We start from the raw sequence: 26,784 nt of genomic DNA, 5'->3' as shown, positions 1-26,784 counted from the left end.
AAAACACGAGAGAAGTTTAAATTCTATTATTGGCCCAGGGAACAAAAGAAAAGTCCACAAACTGTTTGACAGATACTAAACTGTGTCATCCGCAAAGAATTAAACATACAATGTAGAAATCAGTAAAAATGTATTCATAATGACCAGAAACTCAAGAACAATGACTTGAACTCAAACAAAATGACTCAAAAGTGAAGTTTTGAGTCATTTCTTCAAGTTTTGAGTCTTTTTGTTGGAATTTCAAGTCATGTTGTTCAACTTTGAGCTGTTTTATTCGAGTTTTGAATCATTTTCTTTGAGATATTGATATTAAACTGTATCATTCGCAAAGAGTTAAGTTATGACCCTAAAATTACACTTTACTATAGCATTTAAATGAGCAGACACTCTGTTTTACAGATATCTGACATCATCCTGACTTTGTTTCCAGGGTTTGTAGTTGGTTTTTCTGCATTTCTTCCACTTTATTCTGGGTTTTGTCCTCTGATGACGATCAATAAAACATAAAGATCATGTTGTTCAGGAAATCTCTTCCCAGCATGCAACGCTGATGGAAACTCGTGTTAACACGCTGCTCAGACAGAAGCACTGTATGGATGTAGACGTTCTGCTGTTTTCCTGCATGTTTCTGGTGAAAGCAGCGACATGGTTCTTTCCCGTTTGGTCTGCAGCCGGATGATTGATGTGCTCGTCTTGTTGCCGGGCGGTAATTCATCAGCGACTCTGCAGCCTGATTATGCAGCTGCAGATCTATAGCCGGACGCTTAACCTGATGCATCGCCTCTATTACGGTATTGAAGCCTCACCGCTCTCAGCCTGAGCGCCTTTTAATGTAATTCCAAGCCGCCTTCATTCATTTTCTGCCTCCGAACAAACAAACATTTCGACGAGAAAGACGCACCCAGTCTGAATATCCATTACTTTTTATGATTTATGCATCTAATCCTGCACAGTATGGATTTTTTTCTTTTGAATGAGCCTATTTTAAAGAAATTTTATTTTTTAAATAAGAACAATTATGTATTTTAAAGATGGTTGGTATTTTCAAGAATTTCTTACCCCAAAATGATGCCAAAGCACCATAAAAAGATGCAAAATAATCATAAAAATACATAAAATCATCACAAAAATAGACAAAATCACTAAAGTTATCACAAAATATACAAAATCAACACAAAAAGACATAAAATTATCACAAAAGACACAAAATTTGCCCAAAAACATGTAAAATTATCACAGAAGCATGCAAAATCAAAATCAAAATGTAAAATCAACATAAAAAATGTAAAATTATCAGAAATTATGCAAATGAACACAGAAATATACAAAAGGACCACAAAAACATCAACACAAAAATATAGAAAATCAACAGAAAAAATACCAAAATATGCAAAATCATCACAAAGATGCAAAATTATCACAAAAATATGTAAAATCACCACAAAAAACACAAAATCACCAGAAAAAGACACAAAAATTACCACCAAAAGATGCAAAATCACCACAAAAAATGAACAAATTATTTAAAAAAAATACAAAAGCATGACAAAAATACACAAAAGCACCACAAAGAAAATACTGAATCAACTCAAAAATATAGAACATCAACACAAAATTACCAAAACATGCAAAATCACCACAAAAGATGTATAAAATCACCACAAAGCATGTATAATCAACACAAAAGATGTATAAAATCACCACAAAGCATGTATAATCAACACAAAAGATGTATAAAATCACCACAAAGCATGTATAATCAACACAAAAGATGCATTTTTGTGTGAAAGTGAATTTAAACTTTTACTGGATTTAAATGGTTTGTAGCTTTACATCTTTTACTGTTTTATTTCAGTTTTTTCTGACAGATTTACTGTTTCGTGTTTTATTTCTTTTTACTTTTAAAAAGAATTTCGTGACTCAAACTCCGCGTCACGCTGCTGAACGTGGACTTCTAGAAACCTGCCTCGACTTCTATTTCCCTCAGAATCAGTGGGAACATGAGATTCTGTTTCCTTCCTTTGTGGTGATTCTGTGTCTTTTTGTGGTGATTTTTTTGCCTTTTTGTGGGGATTCTGTGTCTTTTTGTGGTAATTCTGTGTCTTTTTGTGGTGATTTTTGTATACTTTGTGCCAGTTTTGCATTTTTTCGTGCTAATTTTGTCTTTTTTTGGTAACTTCACATCTTTTTCTCTTTTTGTGGTGATTTTGTGTATTTTTGTGGTGATTTTTTTGTCATTTTGTGGTGATTCGGTGTCTTTTCCTGATGATTTTGCATCTTCTTGTGGTGATTTTTTTTAAAAATGATTTTGTGATGATTTTGTATATTTTAGTGCTGATATTGTGTATTTTTTTTTTTTGGAAATTTTTCCTTTTTTGTGATGAACTTGTGTCCTTTTGTGGTAACGTTGTCTGTTTTTGTGAAGAATTTACATCTTTATTTTGTGATTTTGCTTCTTTTTGTGAAGATTTTGCATGTTTTAACTGTTATTTTGTGTCTTTGTGGTATTTTTTGCCTGGTTGTGTGTTTTCTGCTAAAGTGTGACTTCGTCCACACGGTGTCGGTTCGGTTAAAGATGGTTTCTAGTAAATAAAACGGCCTCCACTGGGTTGGACCGGTTTAAAGTTGTGAAAATAAATAATGAATTCATCCTGGAAGGCTGCTGATGTAGAACTTTTCTTCTTGTAAAAGGAAAAATCAAAGTGTTTGATTTGTTTTAAGCCCAAAGTTGTGTATTTATTAATAAATAATCTCAGCACAGAATCAAATCTATTAAAAGTAAAGTTTTTTGTGGATGATGCAGTTTAATGTCTGTTAAACGGTTCTTGGTGAATTCAGGGCAGCATTTTAATAAGAACTTTACTTTCTTATTCTGAAGGGTTTGCAGACCTTTTCCTTTGTTTTAAGGCACTTCTTTTGTTTGTAATTTGTCTGATAATACAATTTAAACTTCTCTCATGCTTTTTGATTCTCCTTTTATTGTAAATGACAGCAATTTTTGCACCTTTATTTATTTATTCTTACATGTAAATCCAACTAAACAATTCACTCAAACAAAACAGGCAAACAGATCGATTCTTAATAGATTTTCACTTTTTTGACCATTCTTTTGTGCTCTAGAATCTTTTCAACCCTTTAGTTCGACTTCTTGCGTTCGTCGAGTTTCTTCACCACAAAAAATATGCACACAATCGCCATAAAAATACACAAAATCACCACAAAAGATACAAAATCAACAGAAAATAGCCAAAATAACTACAAGAAGACACAAAATCGCCGCAAAACAATGCGAAATCAGGACATAAATATACAAAACCCAACACAAAAACATGTAACATCACCACAGAAATATCCAAAATAAGCCCAAAACTTCCACAAAAACATACAAAATCAGCATGACAATATTTAAAATAAACACAAGAAATACTAAATCAGCACAAAAAATACAAAATAACCACCAAAATGCACAGTCATCACAAAAACATGCATCACTGCAAAAATATCCAAAATAACCACAAAAACCCAAATTTCCACAAAAACACACAAAGTCAATCACATAAATATACAAAACCAATACAAAGACATGTAAAACTACCACAAAAATATACAAAGTCAACACAAAAACATGCACCGTCACCACAGAAATATCCAAATAACCACAAAAATGTAATTTAATTTCTGTTTAAAAAAAAGAAGTTCTTAGTGTCTCGGTATCAAAAGCATCAAATGTAAAGTTCTTTGCAGATGATACCGTTTAGTTTCTGTTCAAAAAAAGTTCTTGGTGAATTCACAACGGTATGTGGAATAAAATATTTAGTTTCTCAGGTTTTTTGTGGTTTGTGTTCGTTTTAATTGGAATTATATAACAGTTTTTTATGAATTTCGTAAATCAAACGATGAATCGCTCCTGAAAATCACAGCACACCGTTCCTCATTGAGCCGCACGTTTTGACGTTTAATTTTTGTGGGTTTCCGAAAATCGTGTCGGAAGAATCCATAAAATGAAGCAGGAACAGTAATAAATGAGCTTTTTCCACTGGCCTCCATGAATGTACGACTTCATCACCGTGTCAGTGAACGCAGCACAGTCAGACTGTCCTCGGTGGAATCCAGAATCTGGATTCTGTCTTTTCCCCATTCAGCCGTTATTGATCGGCCGGCTGCTGCGGGTTTCACTGATTGGTGCTAATCGATGGATCTGCTGCTGAACGTAAACGTACAGAATGTAGACGAGGCTGGTTTGTTTCACGAGTCAGAGAAAAGACGGCAACCAGCAGGTGGTCAGGGTCCATGTATCAGATCAGAACACATTTTATAGGATTGATTTTATGTCATGTTATCTAGTTGATTATATTGATTTGATTTCTGCATTTGTTTTAATCTTTTTAAATTAACTTAACATGTTTGTTTTATTTATTTCCTATGAGTACTCTACTTCTCCTGCTTCCTCTTCTTTTTCTTCTACTACTTCCTGGGTTTCTTCTTCTTCTCATTCTTCCTCCTCTCCTTCTTCTTCTTATTGTTCTTATAATAACCTTATTTCTATGGTTTTACTCTATTATCTATTTCCTTTTATTCCATTTGTTCTCTTACTGTATCCGCTGTTGTTGTTTTCATTCATTTTGAAAATCTTTTGATGACTTTCACTCTATTTTTACAGCTTTATTTAAAAAACAAAACATATGAAATAAAGCTGAGATAAAACTTTATTCAAATGGAAGGAAATTCTTGTTGCTTCACATCACTTCATTATTATTATTTTATTATTCTGTTTTTGTACGTTTTCTTAAAAGACTTCTGTTTTCTCCTTCACCCGCTTTTATATTTCTATATTTCAAATAGAGATGAAAATGAAATATTGACACTGTTGCAGTAAAATATTGTCCATGAAACAAAAAGCTGCGTTCATTCAGAAACTACTGAATGTTTTTGATCGTACTGTTCAGATCTGCAGAAGGAGGAGGAGTTTTGCTCTTTAAACCTGCTCTAACCTGAAGCACTGAAGATCTTTGAGTCTTCCTGAGCCCTTTAATCCGTCGTAAACGTTCCTCTTTGCTCATTTTCTCGTCTTTGTCTTCTGTTGCAGGAGTTTGCGGCTGCTGTGGGCCGCTGAGGCCAAGATACAAACGTCTGGTGGACAACATCTTCCCCGAAGACCCAAAGGTGAGTTTCTGAGATGAACATAGAGCTGATCAATAATCTATAATCACATTAATTGTGCTGCAGGACCTTGATACGCCTGCAGAGACCGATAGTTGTCACCCAGAGTTTCTGATAGAGATTAATAAATGCATCGGAGTTCCTTCAATTAAACTATATCATCCTTTGAAGTTGTTTTATCTCGAGTAAAATGAAAGGAATTCATTAAAAATGCCTTAAGAGAGGCAAAAAGAGCATTTTACTTCAGGTTAGCTGAAATTTTAGTACTTTCTTTTTTAAAAATGTATATAATTTTATTGTATTATTGTTTGACTGATCTGTCTGAAATGGACTGAATTAGAATTAAAAATGGCCTGAAAGATCATTTAAAAACCTGACTGGAACCATTCAAGCTACAAAATGACTTGAAATGGAATAAAATTGATTTAAATTTGAGCAAAATGACTCAAAACTTGAACAAAGTCGCTAAAAACTCTCCAAAATAGTTTAAAATGTGAACAAAATGACTTGAAGCTTAAACAAAATGAGTCAAAACTTAAACAAATTTCCTTGAAATTGAAACAAAAACTATTGGAAAAGGGACAAAATGACTGAAATCAGGAGCAAAGTGTCCACAATAGTTTGAAATGTGAACAAAATGACTTGAAATGTGTTCATAATGGCAAGAAACCTGTCTAAAATGACTCAAAACTCAAACTGACTCTAAACTTTTACAGAATGACTTGAACTTGGGCTGCACAGTGGGGTAGTGGTTAGCACTTTGGCCTTGCAGTAAGAAGATCCCCGGTTCAAATCCCGGCCTGGTCCTGGGATCTTTCTGCATGGAGTTTGCATGTTCTCCCTGTGCATGCGTGGGTTTTCTCCGGGTACTCCGGCTTCCTCCCACAGTCCAAAAATATGCTGAGGTTAATTGGTTACTCTAAATTGTCCGTAGGTGTGAATGTGAGTGTGATTGTGTGTCTGTATATGTAGCCCTGTGACAGACTGGTGACCTGTCCAGGGTGTCCCCTGCCTTCACCCGAGTCAGCTGGGATAGACTCCAGCACCCCCATGACCCTAGTGAGGATAAAGCGGTGTATAGAGGATGGATGAACTTGAACAAAATGACTCGAAACTCGAACATGACTCACAACTTTTCCAAAATTACTTGAAACTCACAAACAAAATGACCAAAAATGAAATGAACAAAATGATGTTTCCTGCTGATCCTGAACTTTAACTTTGTTTCCTTCAGGATGGACTCAGTAAATCCGACATGGAGAAGCTCACCTTCTACGCCGTCTCGGCTCCGGAAAAACTGGACCGGATCGGAGCTTATCTGGCCGAAAGGCTGAGCAGAGACGTGGTCCGACACCGATACGGGTCAGTTAGCTTTAATGATGATGATGATGATGATGGTGATAATGGTAATGATGATTATGATGATGATGATGATGGTGATAATGGTGGTGAAGATGATGGTGGTGGTAATGATGATGATGATGGTGGTGATAATGGTGGTGAAGATGATGGTGGTGGTGATGATGATGATGATGGTGGGGATGATGATGATGATGATGATGATGGTGATAATGGTAATGATGATTATGATGATGATGATGATGATGATGGTGGTGGTGATAATGGTGGTGAAGATGATGGTGGTGGTGATGATGATGATGATGATGAAGGTAATAACGATGATGGGGATGATGATAATGATGATGATGATGATGGTGGGGATGATGATGATGATGATAATGGTGGTGAAGATGATGGTGATGATGATTATGATGAAGGTAATAACGATGATGGGGATGATGATGGTGGTGATGATTATGATGAAGGTAATAACGATGATGGGGATGATGATGATGATGATGATGATGGTGGTGGTGATAATGATGATGAAGGTAATAACGATGATGGGGATGATGATGATGATGATGATGGTGGGGATGATGATGATGATGATAATGGTGGTGAAGATGATGGTGATGATGATTATGATGAAGGTAATAACGATGATGGGGATGATGATGGTGGTGATGATTATGATGAAGGTAATAACGATGATGGGGATGAGGATGATGATGATGATGATGATGGTGGGGATGATGGTGATGATGATAATGGTGGTGAAGATGATGGTGATGATGATGATGATGATGGTAATAACGATGATGATGATGATGATGATGATGATGGAGATCTCTACCTCCAGGTATGTGGTGATAGCGATGGAGGCTCTGGACCAGCTGCTGATGGCCTGTCACTCTCAGAGCATCAAACCTTTCGTGGAGAGTTTCCTCCACATGGTGGCCAAACTGCTGGAGTCCAGAGAACCGGACCTGCAGGTTCTGGGAACAAACTCGGTAAGAAACGAAACAAAAACTGGTCAGATTTTAACACATCTGTTAGTTTTATACCATGAAGGCAGCATTGGTGGATTCAGACTAAACCTGTTGGTACCCGAGGTTAGTAGTTACTGTATTAGAATTCTATTAGTGTTTATGGACCTCCAGAACAAAGATCTTAGAACTTAGAGAACCAGTGGAACTCTAGAACCAACCAGAGCGTTAGAGGGTAGATGTAGTATTAGATGGTACATGTAGTACTAGATAGTAGCATGAAGTAATAGAGGGTAAATGTAGTTCTAGACGGAAATGTGGTGTTAGCGGGGAAATGTTGTACTAGATGATAAATGTAGTCTTAGAGGTTAAATGTAGTATTATATGGTAGGATGTACTGCAGTACACCTGTTTACTCTCCATGATGTCAGTAAATGTAGATCAGCTGTAGTTCCTGGTTGTTCCAGCAGGTGGAGCCTCTTCCTGTTTAATCCTGTAGAGACCAGAGGAGGCGTCACTCAGACTACCGTTGAAGCAGAGAGGATTGTGGGAGTTTAGCTGGTAGAGGGGCACCATGACAAAGACTCCTGTGGTGTTTAATGGCCTCTGACCAGAACTTGTGTTTACAAAATTGGGATCAACTCTTAAAACGTTTATGTTTCTTGGTCGCCCAAATAGTTTGTCTACTGATCCAAACATCAGTACAAAGTTCTCAATTATTGATTACATTTTTTTTTAAATTTGCATTTAATGTTTACATCAGGTATAAACAAAAACACAGATTTGGTCTAAAAAATCTACAAAACATCTTCTACTTCTTGAGTTTATGACTGTATCTTCTCAAAGCAGGTCAAAGCCGTCAGTTTGAGCTCAGAGCTTGGTGTTTGTGGTTGAAAAGCTCATTTGGAGGAAGCTTCTCCATAACGGATCCTGATTATTTTTAGCCTCGCTGAGCCGCCGGCAAAATGTCAGCCCCGTTTCTGCTGCAGCTGAAGGTGAACCCAAAGTAGTTTTTCCTCGTCTTCCTCCTCCCATCTTCAGCCGTTGTTCATCTGAGCAGGAAACCGAGCCGAAGGTGGCGGAGCAAAGGCGTCTGCATTATTTATGTGTGGTATTTAGACTGTGACACCAGCGGCTGCCTTCAGGTAGCGCCGCCTTAATTAAATCCAAAGCTTAATGTCACTGTTTGGGGTTTTTGTGTCGTATCCGAGCAAAACGGGGCGCTACGGCTAATTATCGCTTTAATGAGTTTGTTTCTGCAGAACACAGCGAACCGGAGCTCCACAAATTACTGCAATTTGGGTGGAAGAGCGTTTGAAACCAGCCGGAGAATAATTAGTTGTAAAACATCCAACGTTTGGTTTTCTGACGGTCGATGATGAAGCTTCAGAGTAGCCGAGTCCTTCAGAGTCCAGAAAACGTCCGAATGTCTTAAAGGGTATTTTATTATCTATTGTAATGTAGAGCAAAAAACAACAACACAGAACAAACAAAAACAAAAAGCAAACCAAATAAGCAAAAAAACATGTTTGTTCAGAGGAAAATAAAAAATAAGTGAAAAAACTAAATACAAAACCTAAAATGCAAAAAGCATCAAGAAAACTATATAAACTACAATAAACTATAATAAACAAAAAAACAAAATGTAAAAAAAAAATGAAGAAAGAGCAAAACAAAAAACTTAAAAGCAGAACAACACCAAATAACTAACAAAAATCAAACCAGAAAAAGCAAAAAACAACAAAATGACAAAAAACAAAGCAAAAATAAAATAAAAAGCAAAGAACAACAAAACAACGAAAAGCGAAAAAACAGAACAAAAAAAACTAGAAAGCAAAAAGCAACAGCAAAGTAACAAAAACAAACAAATACAAAAAACAGACAAAAACCAAAACAAAGAAAAAATGAGAAACAAACCAACAAAGCAAAAAACAAACAGTAAAAAGGACGAAACCAAAAAAGGAAATAAATAGCAACATAAAACAAACCACAGAAGAAAAAACAAAGGAAAAGCAAACAATACCAATAAAAACAAAAAAAAACAAAGAAAAAACAAACAAAAACAAACCTTAAAGCAACAACGAACAAACGGTAAAAACAACAAAAAGCAAAAGCAAAACAAAACAAAAAGGCAACACCAACAAACGAAAAAAGCAAAAACAAACAGAAGAAAACAAAAACAACAAACCAGCAAAGATGCCCCCCCTCAATAAAACCAATCAGCTGTTAGTTTTTCCCAAAGCCAAAGAAGACGAATGTTTTGTCCAGAAATCTTCAGTGTATTGTCGCAGACTGAAGACGCTGAAATCGCAGAATTTAGACATTTTTTTTCTTTAAATAATGAATCAAACTGATTAATCTGCTGTTAAACTGTTGATTCATTCAGTTTATTGTTGGTTTCAGGAGCTTATAAATCCTCCTGTAGATAAATTAGACCAACGATGACGTTTTCATTGAACTACATTAACTCCTTTAATGCGACCCTTTCTCCTCCTACGACGGCGTTTCATTTTTTGCCCTCCTGGTTTGTGTTTCTCTGCTGCCAGATTTATCTGCCACTACGTTGAGGATCGTTTCTTCCTCATCAGACTCATGAAGCCACTGAGTCAGTCCTGAGTATTTCTAGAAGCTGGAAGCAAAACCTGCTCCTCTGTTGATCTTCTTTACCTCCCCGGTCAGATTTGTTCACTTTCTGCTTCATTTAAAAACTCAATAAGAACAACGTTGTCTGAATTTCATCAGCTATGAGTCGAGTTATCCTCTCTGAAACACATTTTTATGATCAAATGTTTATTGCTCTATTACAGACAGACTGAAGAAATAGAAACAGTCGAGTAGCTGGATGTTCAAACTGTATAAATGACTGATCTACAGAGTGTTCAGAGCTCAGCATCGTGTTTCATAGATCTGTAACAATATTTCATTCATAATTTATTAACCTCTGTGTCTAAATATCACATAGAATATTCCTCCTGTTTCACTTTATGTGTATTTAAAAGTCCCCCTACAATCACACATAGTTGCCATGACAGCTTATAGCTCCAAAGAAACGGTTGCCATGGAAGCCTACAGCCAAAAAATTGTTGCTATGGAAACCTACTGTCAGTTACATTATTGTGGAAACCTACAATTTCACATTGTTACCATGGAAACCTAAAGTCCCAAACAGTTGCCCTGGAAATCTACAATCGGACATGGTTACCGTGGAAACCTGTAGCTAGAAACAAGTGCCATGGCGGCCTACAGCCTAAAAACTGTTACCATGGAAACCTACAATCACACACGGTTGTCATGCCAGAAACAGTGGCCGTGGTACCTACAGTCAGACATGGTTACCATGGAAATATTTACCTGGAAATACTTGCCATGGAAACCTACAATTGGCTGTTTTTACCATGGAAACATACCTAGAAGCAGCTGCCATGGAAGCGTACACTCAGCTGTGTTTACAATGGAAACCTACAACCAGAAATGGCTACAATAGAAACATACAGTCTGACACTGTTACCATGGAAACCTACAATCAGACGTGGCTACCACGGCAGCCGGAAATACTGTTTTTGTTATTTATTCTAACGAGGATCTTGTGTTCCGTCTGTTTTAAAAACGTTTGAGTTCGAGTTTAAATCCATTTTTTTTCTTCTTTTTATACGTTGGGAGACTTTCATGGCTGAAATCTTCAGTAAACATCGTTACTGAGTGTTTCCACCTGGAAGTGAAGCGTTCTGAGCTAAAAGCTCATCTCCAGCTTTTTTTTCCCATTCTAATTTGAGTTTGTGCAGCTCCTCCTTAATGAATTCCATCTGTTGCTTCTCCGTCCGTCTTCTTGTGATTTCACACATTAGACTTAGCTCACAGATGGACACACAACAGTTGGCTCTTCTTCCACAGTAAAGTTTAGTTCTTATCTGAAAGTCAGAAACTCTTTAATTAGCAGTGGAAAGAGGAGCAGCAGGAACAAAGACAAAGGACCTTCTCACATTTTATACAACAGCATTAATATCAGATAACAGCAGGGATTAAAATATAAAACAACGTGATGATAATGATAAAGGTTATTTGTACAAGCAGTGAGACAAAGCACTTTAAAACACAGTTAGATCCAGAGTCGACGTGAAAGAAGAAATAAACCACAGACACTCTAATGAATACAAAATAAAACAAGAAATAGGAAATAGAAAAGCAGAAGGTGGATTTACAGTTAAAATAGAACAAAGCAAGACTGTTTATATGAACAGAAGAAAAGCAGACATAAGAATTAAAAATAAATAAATATCTCTACTGTATGTATAAGTTTTCCAAAGTGATGAGGTGACTTGAATCTAAGAAATGGAAACTGAACAACAGAATCTAATCGTTTTCTGTCTCTTATTTCAGTGAGCTGTTTTCCACCTCGTTCAGCTGAAAGGTTAAACGTCTTCGTTTTATAATCACTCAGAAACATTTAGAACATAACTATACATTCTGCAGATGCTTAACGTCAGTAAAGATGAAGTTATTAGAAGTTCCTGCTCAGTTTTTTTGCAGTAAATCCACTTTTTACGTCCTCCTTAGTGCAATGTTAATGGGTTTCAGTTTAAAGCTGCAGAAACGCAGATTTTCACCCAATTATGGAGAAAACTGCAACGACAGCCGCAGTCTGATAATAATTATTTTACTTTAAAATGTTTGTGGCAAATAACTGGCAGTTTAAAAATAGTGGAAGAAATATTCAGACCTTTACTCAGATTTCACCATGAATTGATGTGTTTCCATGGATACTGGATGTATGTCTATATTTATACCAGTTTATTTACATCTGGTTGAACAGCAGGTTAGATTACGGTTACCATGGAAACCTGCAACCGATGACAGTTTCCATGAAAAAGTACACCAAAACATGTTTACTTTTTAAACCTATAGTCGGACATGGTTGCCATGGAAACCTACAACCAGACTTGGTTACCATGGAAACGCATACCAACAAGCAGGTGCCATGGAAACGCACAGTCAGCTATGTTAGCTATGGAAGCCTACAAGCAGACACGACTACCATGGAAACATGCATTTGGATATGTTTACCATGGAAACCTACAGTCAGACATCGGTCCCATGGAAACCTACAAGTTCAGTATTGGTTACCATAGAAACGTACAATCCGACACTGCTGCCACGGAAGCCTACATTCAGACAGACTTAAACATTCATAGCTACAGTCAGATATGGTTACTATGGAAGCCTTAAAGGGCATTTTTATTATTTGTTATAGCATATAATAAATATATTTATGACAACCAATAATCATACGTGATGATCATGGAAGCATATGATTAGACATGGTCACCATGGAAACCTACAGCCAAAGACAGTTGCCGTGAAAATGTACAGCCAGACATGTTTACTTTTTAAATCTGCAGTCAGACACAGTTGCCGTAGTACCGACAGCCAGACATAATTACCAAAGAAACCTACAGCCAGACTTGGTTACCCTGGAAACATATATGTAGAAACAATCGCCGTGGAAACTTACAGTCGCCTGTGTTTACCATGGAAACCTACTGTCAGACATGGTTCCCATGCAAACACCAAGCAGATATGGTTACCATAGAAATGTACAGTCTGACATTGTTGCAGTGGAAACCTACATTCAGACACGATTAAACACTGAAACCTACACTCAGTCATGGTTACCATGGGGATCTTAAATGGTTCCATGGAAACCTACAGCCAGAAATATTTCCATGGAAACCTCCAAGTAGACACAGTTACCATGGAAACATACATTCATGTTCTTCAGCATCTACAGAAGCAATGAAAAGACAGAATCCTGTTCTCTGGTTTGTGATGTATCGCAATTTATTTATTTATGACAATATCATTGATCTAGTCAATCCAACATGTTCTGGAAAACGTCTAGAGCCATTTAGCAGATTTTCTTTTTTGAACAACGTTCATCTAGTAACACATCTGTATGAATGTGAACTCATTTCTACTTATTCAACCAAAACACACAAATCCATTTATTTGTGGGGAATCTTGAAGATCTATGACGCTTCCTGTTTTTTGCCTCAAATTTAAGATTTTAACTTTTTGGAGGATTTCAGAAAAACCCAACTGTGTGTTAAGTAGTTGGTTAATCAGTTGTTTTTCTGTTCAGGTGGTCACATTGTATAAGCTATTGCAGCTGATTTAATGAAGCCCATTTCTTCGACCTTAACAGCAACAAGTCTGTATGTTGTCTAGAATTACAGATAACAAACTAGGTGTTCAACTGCCTTAGAAGTGGTTGGAAATATCCAAGTAAAGCTTGCAGTCGTGCAAATGATGAACTTTGAGAGCTGAACCAGAAGAGTTTGTTGAGGATTCATCACAGTGAGACTCATTTTACAGAAACACGTATTTGATCAGTTTCCAGTCTAACGGATATTAAACGGTGAAGCGAAACTGAGAATATACGAGAACCTTTCCCCCTGTGAGCCTCGAGGCAGGAAGTCGCAGCTGCAGAGGAGATTTTTGATAATCTTTCAGCAACAAACGGGAGCTGAGGGGGGAAGAAGTCCCGGTGTGGTCATTAACATAGGCCAGGACTCATCAACACTCTGCTGCTGTCAACTTCCTCTGAACTTTCTGAGGACGAAAGTCAACCGAAAGGTGAAAAGATGGTGCCGGTGTGACGGGAACGGAGGAAAGTGTTGCCTCAGATGTCACCTGTCGGCTTCAAATGTGATAAATATTAATATTAGAGCATTAATCCTGCTCCTGTCGTCTCTTAAAACCAAAACTGATGCAAACTTCTTGGCTTGAATCAGCAAACAGTCGCTTCCTCCCACTCAGACTGTCAAAGAGTGGAGCCGAAATAAACCTTTTAGCTCCTGTTAATGAGAACTCGTCTTCTGCATTTCATCTTGTTTCTTTTAGATGTCTGTGGAAATGCACCTAATTTGTATTAATTCCTTCTACAACACAGAAATCAGAGAGTAGGAAAAGTTTCAAAACAACATTTATTAGTCAAAACTTGAGGCTGATCGTACAAAACATCCAAAGCCTGTTCTCACAAGTTGCACACAGCATCCTTGACGTTAATATTCAAGGGTTTTTTTTGTTGTCTTGGTCTTCAGGAACTCCTTAAAATTAGACAAATCATTGCATGAAAGACCTTGGAAAACTATTCTGACACCGTCTAAACCCAACATGGCCAAGATGAAGGTGCTGAATGAAGAAAATTTCAGATTTCATGAATTATTTTCATTGGAAATTCTTGTTGTTTTGTTGTCATTTGCAAAGTAAATTTACTAGTTGTTGCTTTCTTTTATTAATTATTCTTCAAGTTTAGTCTTTTTTGTCATTTTTGCTGTCTATAAGTCAAATTTGTGAGACAACAGGTAAATGCAAACAAAACTGTAGAATTTTATGTATGTAAAATGTTTTTGGGTTCTGTAGATGCCTTAGCTTTTACCTTAGGGATTTTTAAGGGCTTCTGTCGACCACCCTTGAGTGAATCCTATGAATGAGAAATGAAGCTTTAAGTTGTTTTATGCTGAAGAAACAGCAGTTTAACAGTAGAACAGTCTGCTGCAACGAGACACAAGACAACTGTAAAGAGAAAAAACTATAAATGAACAAAAAACAGCCATACAGCGACCAGAATCACAAGTTAAGATAAAATGACCTGAAAGAGATGCTAAAGGACCACAAAAGACATGAAATGACCACAAAGAGATGCAAAAAGACACAAAATTAAAACAAAAGGATTCATAAAGACCCCCAAAAGACACAAAATTACCACAAAGGGATCCAAAAAGACATGAAATGATCACAAAGAGATGCAAAAAGACACAAAATTACCACAAAGGGATGCATAAAGACCCCAAAAAGACACAAAATTACAACAAAGAGATCCAAAAAGACATGAAATGATCACAAAGAGATGCAAAAAGACACAAAATTACCACAAAGAGATCCAAAAAGACATGAAATGATCACAAAGAGATGCAAAAAGACAAAATTGCCACAAAGAGATCCAAAAAGACATGAAATGATCACAAGGACACACAATACAACCACAGTGACACAATACGTGAAATGGTTGTCAATACACAAGACAACTATGAAGAGACACAAAACAACCACAGAAACATAAAATTACCAGAACATGGATGCCAAACAACCCCACAAAGAAAAGCAATGACTCTAAATTCAAGAAACTGCTTCAATGGAGATGGTAGCCAAATTTCAAAACATGTTTTTCCTCTTTAAAAATGCAGTCAGAGGCACAGGATTTGTTTGATATCTTGCTTTAAGGAATTTTTATGTTGTACAAACTCATTTTAGCCTCCTTTGTAAAGTACATCAAACCTCTTAAATGATCTGGTTGTTTATGTTTCATCATAGAGCGGCCTTAAAGGGCAAAATTAAGACGAGAGTTGCCTCATTGGGAAGAGTAACACTTAGAATCCAGGCATTTGTCCACAACTTTTGGTTGCATCTTACGCTGGCTGTAGCTGTATCTAACACTAACCTGTAGGCTTAAAGGTGGTTGGAAAAACACTGATGACGACTGGTTTTATTAGAGGACAAAAGTATCAAAAAGCTGGCAAAATGTAGTAAAACCAGACCTTGTACTCGTAGGTTTTGATGAAATGTGTGGAGAAAGATGTTAAATTCTCCATCCTCTGGAAAACTCTGATGGGTCAGCTCTTGAAAAGCTGCTTCTGTGTTCACTAAAACCTCTAAGATCTCAGAAAGTGTGTTCAAACTTGTTTAGGTGGAGAATCACCGGATAAAACAACCAGTTTAACCACCGTTAAACATCACTGGTTTTAACTGGGAACAGATCCGTTTTAATGGCGTCTTACTTTAAACTGAGGGAACCAACACTTCTCCTCATTGTTTGAATCCTTCTCCTGGAAGCCTCTTTATTTACCAGCAGAATGACCTCCTCTTCACTTCAAGCACTCGTCATCTCCGGCTTCACTTTGCCGTTCGATTAATGTAGAATGGAAACTCCACAAATGTGTGAACGTTACCTGGAGAGTTAGTTTCAGTCCACAGGTTTAGTGGATTCCCTCCAAATGAAGAACCTGAATTTGTGGTTTATATTATGCAGAATGGGTTTAACTGATCTGGACTCGGAGTAAAAGATGAGAACAAAAAGAGGAAGAAGGAGCAGAAAGTAAAGGAGGAAGAAGAAGAGACAGATAAAGATACAAGAAGAAGAAACAGAAGAGGAAGAAATAGAAATGGAAACAGCGGAAGAAAAAGAAGAATAAGAGGAGCATCGAAGAGACTAAAAAAGAGGAAGAAGAAGAAACAGGAAGTAACAGCGCAAGAAGAGGAAACAGAGGAAGGAGAAGAAGAAATTGAGGAAGAGACAGAAGAAGAAACAGAAAACAGAGGAAGAGGGATAAAAAGAGGAGCAGAGAAGAGAAGAAAAAAGAGGAAGAAGAAGATACTGAGGAAGAAGAAACAGAAGAAAGATCAAATAGAGGAAGAAGACAACTACTCAGACTGGACCTTAGACCAGAGGAAACCTGGACTTAGTTGTATGAACTGATGCAGCTGAACCTTCTTCTTTGCATTAGTATTTACAGATGGAGTCACAGATGTGGGAAGAACCAGGTTCCAGCATCTAAAGACCTTTTCTGTCTGTGGACGGCTTTTCAGACATTTAAACTCTTCACTGATTCATTTCCTGCAGTGTGATAGACGTGTGATAGACGTGTGATGGACGTGTGATGAACATGTGATGAACGTGTGATAGACGTGTGATAGACGTGTGATAGACGTGTGATAGACGTGTGATAGACGTGTGATAGACGTGTGATAGACGTGTGAGGGACGTGTGAGAAACGTGTGATAGAAGTGTGATGAATGTGTGATGAACGTGTGATAAACGTGTGATGGACGTGTGATAAACGTGTGATAAACGTGTGATAGACATGTGATGAACGTGTGATAGACGTGTGATGAACGTGTGATGGACGTGTGATAGACGTGTGATGAACGTGTGATAAACGTGTGACAGACGTGTGATAGACATGTGATGAACGTGTGATGAACGTGTGATAAACGTGTGATAGACATGTGATGAACGTGTGATAGACGTGTGATAGATGTGTGATGAACGTGTGATGAACGTGTGACGAACATGTGACAGACATGTGATGAACGTGTGATGGACGTGTGATGGACGTGTGATAGACGTGTGATAAACGTGTGAAAGACGTGTGATAGACATGTGATGAACGTGTGATGAACGTGTGATGAACGTGTGATGAACGTGTGATAAACGTGTGATAGACATGTGATGAACGTGTGATAGACGTGTGATGAACGTGTGATGGACGTGTGATAGACGTGTGACGAACGTGTGACAGACATGTGATGAACGTGTGATGGATGTGTGATGGACGTGTGATAAACGTGTGACAGACGTGTGATAAACGTGTGATGGATGTGTGACGGATGTGTGATGAACGTGTGATGGACGTGTGATGAACGTGTGACGGATGTGTGATGAACGTGTGATGGACGTGGGATGAACGTGTGATAGACGTGTGATGAACGTGTGATGAACGTGTGGTGAACGTGTGATGAACGTGTGACGGATGTGTGATGAACGTGTGATGGACGTGTGATAAACGTGTGATGAACGTGTGATGACCGTGTGATAGACATGTGACAGAGGTGTGATAAACGTGTGACAAACGTGTGATAAATGTGTGATGGACGTGTGATAAACGTGTGATGACCGTGTGATAGATGTGTGATAGATGTGTGATGAACGTGTGATGAACGTGTGATAAACGTGTGACAGACGTGTGATAAACGTGTGATGAACGTGTGATAGAAGTGTGATAGATGTGTGATGAACGTGATAGACGTGTGACGAACGTGTGACGAACGTGTGATGGACGTGTGATGAACACGTGATGAACGCGTGACAGACATGTGACGAACGTGTGATAGACGTGATGGACGTGTGATAGATGTGTGATAGACGTGTGATAGGTGTGTGATAGGCGTGTTATTGTATTACGACAGAATTAAAGCGAGTCTGTCTCTTTGCCTCGTAAACATCCACTGATTATCCTCTGAGTGGATCCTCTCCTCCACTAACCTCCAGCTGCAGCCTCCATTCAGCCATTAAACCTCCAGAGCTTAGCTCCAAATGGGAGGAAATTACAGGTGGAACGCTGCTTTTTGTCACCGCCGTCCAGCCATTTGTAGCTAGTGGACAATGATAGGGTGGTGGCAGACGCCGGTCCTCCAGGCCCGTTAGAGGGAGGAAATTACAGGCTGGTGAAGGGCGGCCGGCATCATTATCAAGAACGCAGCGCCGCTTCTGGAAATTACCGCCGGTGAAGCGTGTGTTGTGGCTTTGTGGAGAGGTGAGGAGTCGCACAATTAGCCTCCGAACCTCTGCTCAGGTGTGATTTCAGGCAGGATTAGAGTCAGAACAACGTTTTGATTTCTGTATCCACAAAGTTCAGCTCTGAATTATTCATCTTCTGCTCCAAAAACACAGAAAGCCTGAGACTTGGAATGAAAGTGCTGCTTGTTAATGCAGGACAACGGTTTTATCATTGGAGCGCAACAAGGCTGCAGTCATAATAAAAAGTAATATCTTTATTTACGTATTTGGGTCAATTCCAACAGAACTCACAAAATTTGTTGCTGCACCACACTGGTTGATGTATTTACATGTTTTCAGACCTGACACTTTTTGTATTTTGTCTTTTTAAAGTTCAATATCTGCAGAAATAAAACTCTCACAGTCATGAAATGTGGTGAAAACTGACAGAATGGTTTCCATCACATGGATTCAACTGAAGCCAACAGTGGAATTACTAGCCGTTGAATACGCAAAAACATTTTCAAATGTGGGTGGTATTGTGGCTGTTACTATAAATGCACAGCTTTAGCTTTAATAGAGCAACTTTAACTAATGTAGAGCAACTTTAAAACAGAGCAATTCTAACTAATATAGAGCAACTTTAACTAATGTAGAGCAACTTTAAAACAGAGCAATTCTAACTAATATAGAGCAACTTTAACTCTTGTAGAGCAACTTCAGCTAATATAGAGCAACTTTAATTCATGTAATCTACCTTTCAAAAGTTTGGGGTCATTTAGATATCTCCTTATTTTTGAAAGAAAAACAGTTTTGTTCAATAAAGACGACATTAAATGAAGGATAAATCCAGTGTAGACATAGTTAATGTGGTAAATGAGTATTGTAGCTGTAAACGGCTGATTTTTAATGGAATATGTCCATAGGGGTACAGAGGAACATTTCCAGCAACCATCACTCCTGTGTTCTAATGCTACATTGTGTTAGCTAATGGTGCTGAAAGGCTCATTGATGATTAGAAAACCCTTGTGCAGTTATGTTAGCACATGGATAAAAGTGGGAGTTTTCATGGAGAACATGGAAATATCTGGGTGACCCCAAACTTTTGAACGATAGTGAAACTTGTCAAGATACACAAAAATGGAACTGACAACCATACCTAAACACAACAGGAAGTTGACCATTTTGAATTATGTGTCATATTTTGGATGATTTTGGACCAATTTTTGCACATTTTCAAAAGATATGAACTCAAACAGGATAACCCCGGCAGAGCTCAAATTTGGCCAGGATGTACACCAGGCATGGGTGATCAAAACTTATCAAAATGCTCTGCTAAAGTCTGAGGGTGTGGAAATGGCGGCTGGCGAAATTTCGCCATGAAACAGGAAGTGACGTATAACTGTCCTGTACATGCTCCAAACTGCCTCAAACTTTACAGGTGTGATCAGAGTCCAGCCTTCATCACATCCACAGTTCAAACTGCAGTCACAGTGGTAGCACCACCTGGTGGACAGTTGTGATAGTTTACCATCAAAAAGGCCATAGACCAAAATACACTCTCAGTCGCAGCGCCACCTGGTGAACATGCTTGGATTTGCTGACCAGCAAGGATGCAAGGACCTGACCAACGCTGTTTGCAGCTTTAATTAAGTTTATTTTCTACTGAATGCTGCTTCAAATCATTAATTATGGATTATTGAATGTTGGTGCACAACACTTTCTACAGAGTATGATAGTGTTATACTGGATGTTAGACTAGATAAGCAGGTTTCCTTCAGCAAAGGAAAGGTACTTATCTACTAAAGTTTCCTGAACTTTAGTACAGTTCAGGAAACCAGGCTAATGAATTCTTCTGCTTCCTGTCTTTTGTGTAGTTTGTGAAGTTTGCCAACATCGAGGAAGACACACCGTCCTACCACCGGCGCTACGACTTCTTTGTCTCCCAGTTCAGCGCTATGTGCCACTCCACCCACGAAGATCCTGAGACCAGAACCAGGTACTGTCGAAGCAAAAAGCCAAGTTTCTTAATGTTTTAACAACCTGCAGTCCAACCTCAAAAACTCAACCAGAGCTCCAACGTCAAAGTAATCTGAAGCTCCTAACCCATTAAGTAGAGGTCACAGTAAACGTAGAATAAGTTCAAAAAGACGCATAGACTGTTTTGTGGCTCTTAGACAGATTCGGTTGGTGTTTCTGCTCCTCAGTCGTCATGTTTTTGTCGTCTTTTTATGATGTCGTCCTGATAGTGTTTCCTATGGAGTCCCCCAGGGTTCAATTTTGGGCCTCCTGCTGTTTTTCTTGCTTTAACTGGGGAAAATGTTTTCACATACATGTCACAGTAAATCTGATGTGGAAACAGAACACACCAGGCTGAGTGCAGGTCTGGAGAACCTGATGGAAATTCAGACTTTATTATTTATACCATCTTCTATTTTCCAGAGACATCATAGTTTAGGATCAGGAACCAGCTTATTTTGAGACTCTTTTCTTTTTTGTAAGATTAAATTAGTTTTCTAATGTGTTGTACAAGTTTTGATTTTTTTATGGACACATTTTGGGCCATTTTGAACAAACTATTTTGTTGTTTTTGACAATTTGGTGCATTTTGTTTAGTGTTTTATGGTAGTCAAATCAAGTTTTTAATGATTTAGTGGAACATTATTCAAGTTTTTTTTATGTAGGCGAAGTAATATTGAACTTTTTGATTTTTTAGTGTATTCATGTCTAAATTATATTGCCATAAATCCTAAAAAAGAGACCAGTGATGAAATTCTACAATTACTTCTCAATAGTTCCAACATTTTTCCAAGTGTCCACAAGTGTTTCCAATGCTCTAATAAATGGAGGCTTTAGATGCAACAATTATTTAACTATAGAAAGATGTTTCACCATGTTGAATGTGTCTTCCAACAACTTCTGAGCCGTGCTGCATTTATTTTATTAATTTTTATGTTTGATTTCCCTTGAAACACTGCCTGCAGTTCAACCTGAAAACTGAACAGAATTTCTGACTGTTGGTGAGTCGTGGAGAATCAGTTGTGCTGCATAGTTCAGATTTTTGTTTAATTTTTAACAGGATTTGGTACAAATGGTCTATTTTTGACAGATTTTTTTGATGATTTTGATAAATCTTGATCTTTTTCTTGATTCTTGATTTCTTCTTCCTCTGTTTCCTTTTCTTGCACTGACTTCCTGTTTTTTCTTCCTCTTTTTGTTCTCTTCTCTACTCCTTTTTCCCATCTCCTTCTTTCTCTGTTTCCATTTACTCTTCTTCTTCCTGTTTCTCCATTTCTTCTTTCCCTTCTGGACGTGTAGATCTTGATTTTCAACACAGATAATTAGTTCAAGTGCCATTAAAAAAAACTGTAAATCCAACAATTCTTCCTGTTTTTACAGTTTCTAGCTTCTAAAATGTCACATTCACAGCTAAACATCCAGCTTTGGTTGTTCACTGTTCCTTCAAAAATGAGACGGCTCTCGACAAAACAATGAATCTTTTGAGTTTCGTCTTTGTAGTAACAGTTAGCACAACTAACATTTATCCTAACGCTGATACTTGATTAGTTCTTGGGGTAAAAATCAGCTGCTTCAGACTGGTAATACTGGATTCCACCAGCGGCAGGAACATCAGCTCTCAGCCCACTTATATAAATATATCTCCTCCTGATCCTCGTCTGATGGCCTTTCACCGGCCGACACCTCGGCAGGAGTTGGCGGGAGAAATGTGAGCAGGTGAGAGGATGCAGACGATGAAATGAGGCGCTGGAGTTGCCGAGAATACGAGTGAGAGGGAAATGAATTCATTAATGCTGCTTCTCTCGCAGTAAAGACGACACACGAAGCTTTAATTCATCCTTTAATCCATCTTTTACCTGGACCTGTCTTTGTCTTTTCTTAGAATATATGGAAATCAGAGTCTGACTTCTAACTTCAGTTGAATTTTTATATGTGCTAGTGATTAAAACCAAAATGTAATCAACAACGTAAGCAGTAGTTGTTGTAAATCAGGATTTCTAGCAGAAACGCTGCAGAAAAAGTCTAATTTTTTCTCACTATGGTTAATTTTTCATCCATTTTAGTTTCATTTTAGTGTGTTAATAACCCTTTTTGGTTGTTTTGGTGCATTTTAGAGTATTAAAATGAACTATGTAATGGTTAACAGCCTTTTTTTGACAATTTGGTTGCATTTTTTGCATGTTAGTGCTGTGAAATCAAGTGTTTGATGATTTGGTGGATTATTCCTCAAGGTTTTTTTTAAATATTTTGGTACAGTAGTGTCTCAGTTGTTGACATTTTGAAGTTATTGAAGGATATTGCCATAAATCATGAAAAAGCGAAGACCGATGTTGGATTTTTTTTTGTTGACATTTTTGGTGCATTAATATCCATGTTTTTATGGTTTGATGGATTATTATCCAAGTTTTTTTTTTCATTTTCATGTTGTGAAATCCTTTTTTTTTTTGGCATTTTGTTTTGTTAATGTCTAGGTTATAAACTTATACTGCCATAAATCATGAAAAAGAGGAGACCCATGTTGAATTTTTGACATTTCGGTTCATTAACACCCAATGGTTTTGACATGTTGGTCTATAAACAACCTTTTTATGATTTGGTGAATTATTATCCAGGTTTTAGACATTTTAGTGCATTTGCATCCTGGTTTTTGATATTTTGGTTTTGGTATTCATGGTTTGGTGGATTGTTATTCAAGATTTGTACGTTTTGGTGCATAAATGTCTGAGTAACAACATCGTACTGTCAGAAACTGTTTAAAGAAACAGAAGACCAATGTTGAATTTGTGTGATTAATCAGTGCTTATTGCATTTATCTCACCTGTTACCTTTATTAACTGGACAGACTCGTCCTAAATTCACTCTCCAGTGAAGGTTTTGATCTGTGGAAACCTTTTTATGAGGCGTTTTGGAGGAAAGCGATCCACCTCCATCATTTCAGAGCAATCAGCAGCACACTGCAATCTTCAGAGACAAGAGGAGAATAAATAAGGAAGGCAGCGGTGAGGACGGGGAGCTGAGGAGAATAATAAGAGCGTCGGTCTTTGGGAAACATCCATGTGTCTTCCAGAGCTGAATATAGGAACCGAGCAGAACTTGCAAGTCTTCTTTAGATATAATGTGCTCTGGAGCAGCATCCAGACTTTTGCTGTTGTGTTTTTACATGATTAATCAGAAAAAAACAGTATTTATGAAATGGTGTCAAGTTTTTTCTGATGGTAGATAGATGATAGAAACTGTAAACAAGGCCTGGGTGTTTCATGTTAGCATCTTTTAGCTTCTCTGCTGCTCTCTGCGCTCATTAAACTGCATTTTAATTCAGCTGAACTCAATATCAAGCTGCTCCGAGGTACAGCTTTTTACTGTTTTCAATTATTGTGACCAAATATTTCATACTCTAAACTATTTGATGTTTATTTTTGTATTATTGCAACAGAAAAGATTGCTAGCTGACTATCAGGTTATTTTAAAATTGTTGTACTGTTTATGATGGCTTAATTATTATTTTTACTTTTATTAATTATTTTAGTCATATTTCAACTGAACCACAATCAGAGATTATTTGATTAACGTGTCCAATATTGTAGATTCTGAATGGATGACATGATGATGAATAACAGAGAAAATTTCAGGTTTTTATCTTAAATCGTTTCTGAGATATTGCCGTTCAAACCTGCTGAAATTTGCCCGATGGCTTTTTTAAAATTATATTATTTCTTAAAATATTTGATAAATCAGTGTAAAAATTCACAAATATTTTTATAAATATCCATATGTTATGCTGTAAAAATATCTGGAAAATCAGAGAAATAGTTCTATAAATTTGACGATTTGCGATGGAATTACCTGCGCTGTCAATCACAGACAGAGAGAGTTTTCTTCCTGAAAGGGGTGGGACCAGCAGCTGCATATCACTAGGAGTTTTATCAACCAAATCTGCAGTATTTAAACTGAAAATATAGTGAAAAAAAACTGAAAATGAGACTTTTGAATGCTTTCTTATGAATTTGAAAAGCAGAAACTGGTCGCTGAGTTCATTTCCTGGTTTCCTCCACGTTGTCATCAGATTTCATGTGATGGAATTTAAAGTGAGCCGTCTGCAGTAGTTTTTTAATCAGAATGATCCAGACTGCAGTCAAACTGCTCATTTCATTGCTATCTGCAGCCTTGTTGCTGGGAGGTAAAAATAGCTCTGCGCTAACCCCACCACCTTCCTCCCACCCTTCCACTCCAGCGGTGGATTAAAGCTACACCTTCTCCTCCTGGTTCGTGGTGGAAACAGCTTCCCTCCTCCTGAGCTGAAACCTCGTGTTGATCATATTTGTGCATAGAGACGTGCTTTCAATCCATTTGTATGTATGAGTGAGAGCTGCTGCTGGATGTGGGCGGTGTGGTGGAAGCTGGGATTATGTTTTATTCCTCCTCTCAGTGTGGCTTCTCGCTGCTGTTTGGTTTTTTCTCTACTCTATTTCATTATCCTGCTGAGCGGCGTCTCGCTGCAGGTGGAGAGGAATTCCCAAATAGGATTTCCAAAGCGGTGATTAGATCAGGTCACCTGCTCCAAAACAGAAGTGGTGAAATCAGCGTCTATCAGTTCTGACGGCCGAAACCAAACCTGTCAGTTCAGCTGATAGGGTCTTTTAGGGTTCTTTAGGGCTGTCCAAGGTCTTTTAGGGCTTTGTAGGGTCTTTTGGGATTTTGTAAGGTATTTTAAATTCTTGTGGGGTTCTTTAAGGTCTTATAGGGTATTTTAGGGTCTTGTATGTTATACAGTCTTTTAGAGTCTTTAAGATCTTAAACGGTCCTTTAGAGTCTTTTAAGGTCTTCTAAGGTCTTGGAAGATCTTTTGGAGTCTTTAATGTCTTATAAGGTCTTGGAAGATCTTTTGGAGTCTTTTAGGGTCTTATAAGGTCTTTTAAGGTCTTTTAGAGTCTTTTAAGGTCTTTTAGGGTCTTCAAGGGTCTTTTAAAATCCTTTCGGGTCTTTTCGAGTCTTTTAGCATCTTTTAGAATCTTATAAGTTCTTTGTTTTTTAAGACTTAACATATATTGCCATTTTCTAAGTTATTTTAAAGGTCTTTTAGGGACTTTTAGAGTCTTTTAATGTCATTTAAAATCTTTCAAGGTCTTTTTGGGTCTTTTAATAACTTTAGACTTTTAGAGTCTTGTAGGGTGTTGTATGTTATTTTATGGTCGTCTTTTGTGGTCTTTAAAGGTCTTGCCACAGCATCTCAATTGGATTCGTTAACGTGCCTTAACCCAAAACATTTAAATGTGACAAATTTAAAATCCTTCTTCTGACATATAAAGCTCTTAATAACCAATCTCCATCATATCTTAAAGATCTGATAGTACCTTATTATCCTAGTAGAACTCTTCGCTCTCAAACTGCAGGCTTACTTGTTGTTCCTAGAATTTCTAAAAGTAGAATGGGAGGCAGAGCCTTCAGTTATCAGGCGCCTCTCCTGTGGAACCTGCTCCCAGTTTGGGTTCGGGAGGCAGACACCCTCTCTATTTTTAAGACCAGGCTTAAAGCGTTCCTTTTTGACAAATCTTATAGTTGGGGCTGACTGGGTGACCCACAGAGGTTCGGCTTGTGTCTTCATTGTACAGCTGACTCCTTCTTGGACGTCCCTTCGTTCTGCCCCTAGTCATGCTGCTATAGGCCTAGGCTGCTGGGGGACTTTTCTTGACGCACTGAGCCCTTCTCTATCTACCTTTACATTTAATATGTATACCGTTATTGCAGTACATTCACTCTGTTTCCCCCTGTGCTATTTCTCCGAGTGTCCCTGGTCCCAGAGCTGGATGCTTCAGATCTGCGGTCGATGTTCCACCAGCTGGTCCAGTCTCCACCATGTCCACTGTGGGATGCTGCTACTGACCTTCCACCAGCCCTCTGCTTCCAATTCCCTTTTTCCACGAGTCAACTCTGCATCGCCTTCAA

General features: G+C 37.8%; 1 protein-coding gene across 1 annotated transcript in view; it reads left to right on the top strand.

The window, feature by feature from the left end:
- efr3a (EFR3 homolog A (S. cerevisiae)) overlaps positions 1-26,784 on the top strand; it is a 123,629-nt gene that overhangs the window by 27,854 nt on the left and 68,991 nt on the right. The window contains 4 exon segments of the mRNA XM_051953915.1: positions 5,087-5,163; positions 6,395-6,522; positions 7,364-7,514; positions 20,700-20,821. Coding sequence (XP_051809875.1) covers positions 5,087-5,163; positions 6,395-6,522; positions 7,364-7,514; positions 20,700-20,821 — 478 coding nt within the window.

Source organism: Acanthochromis polyacanthus, chromosome 9 (genome assembly GCF_021347895.1).
Source record: "Acanthochromis polyacanthus isolate Apoly-LR-REF ecotype Palm Island chromosome 9, KAUST_Apoly_ChrSc, whole genome shotgun sequence".
NCBI lineage: Eukaryota > Metazoa > Chordata > Actinopteri > Pomacentridae > Acanthochromis > Acanthochromis polyacanthus.
This window is presented reverse-complemented; position numbering and strand designations above follow the sequence as displayed.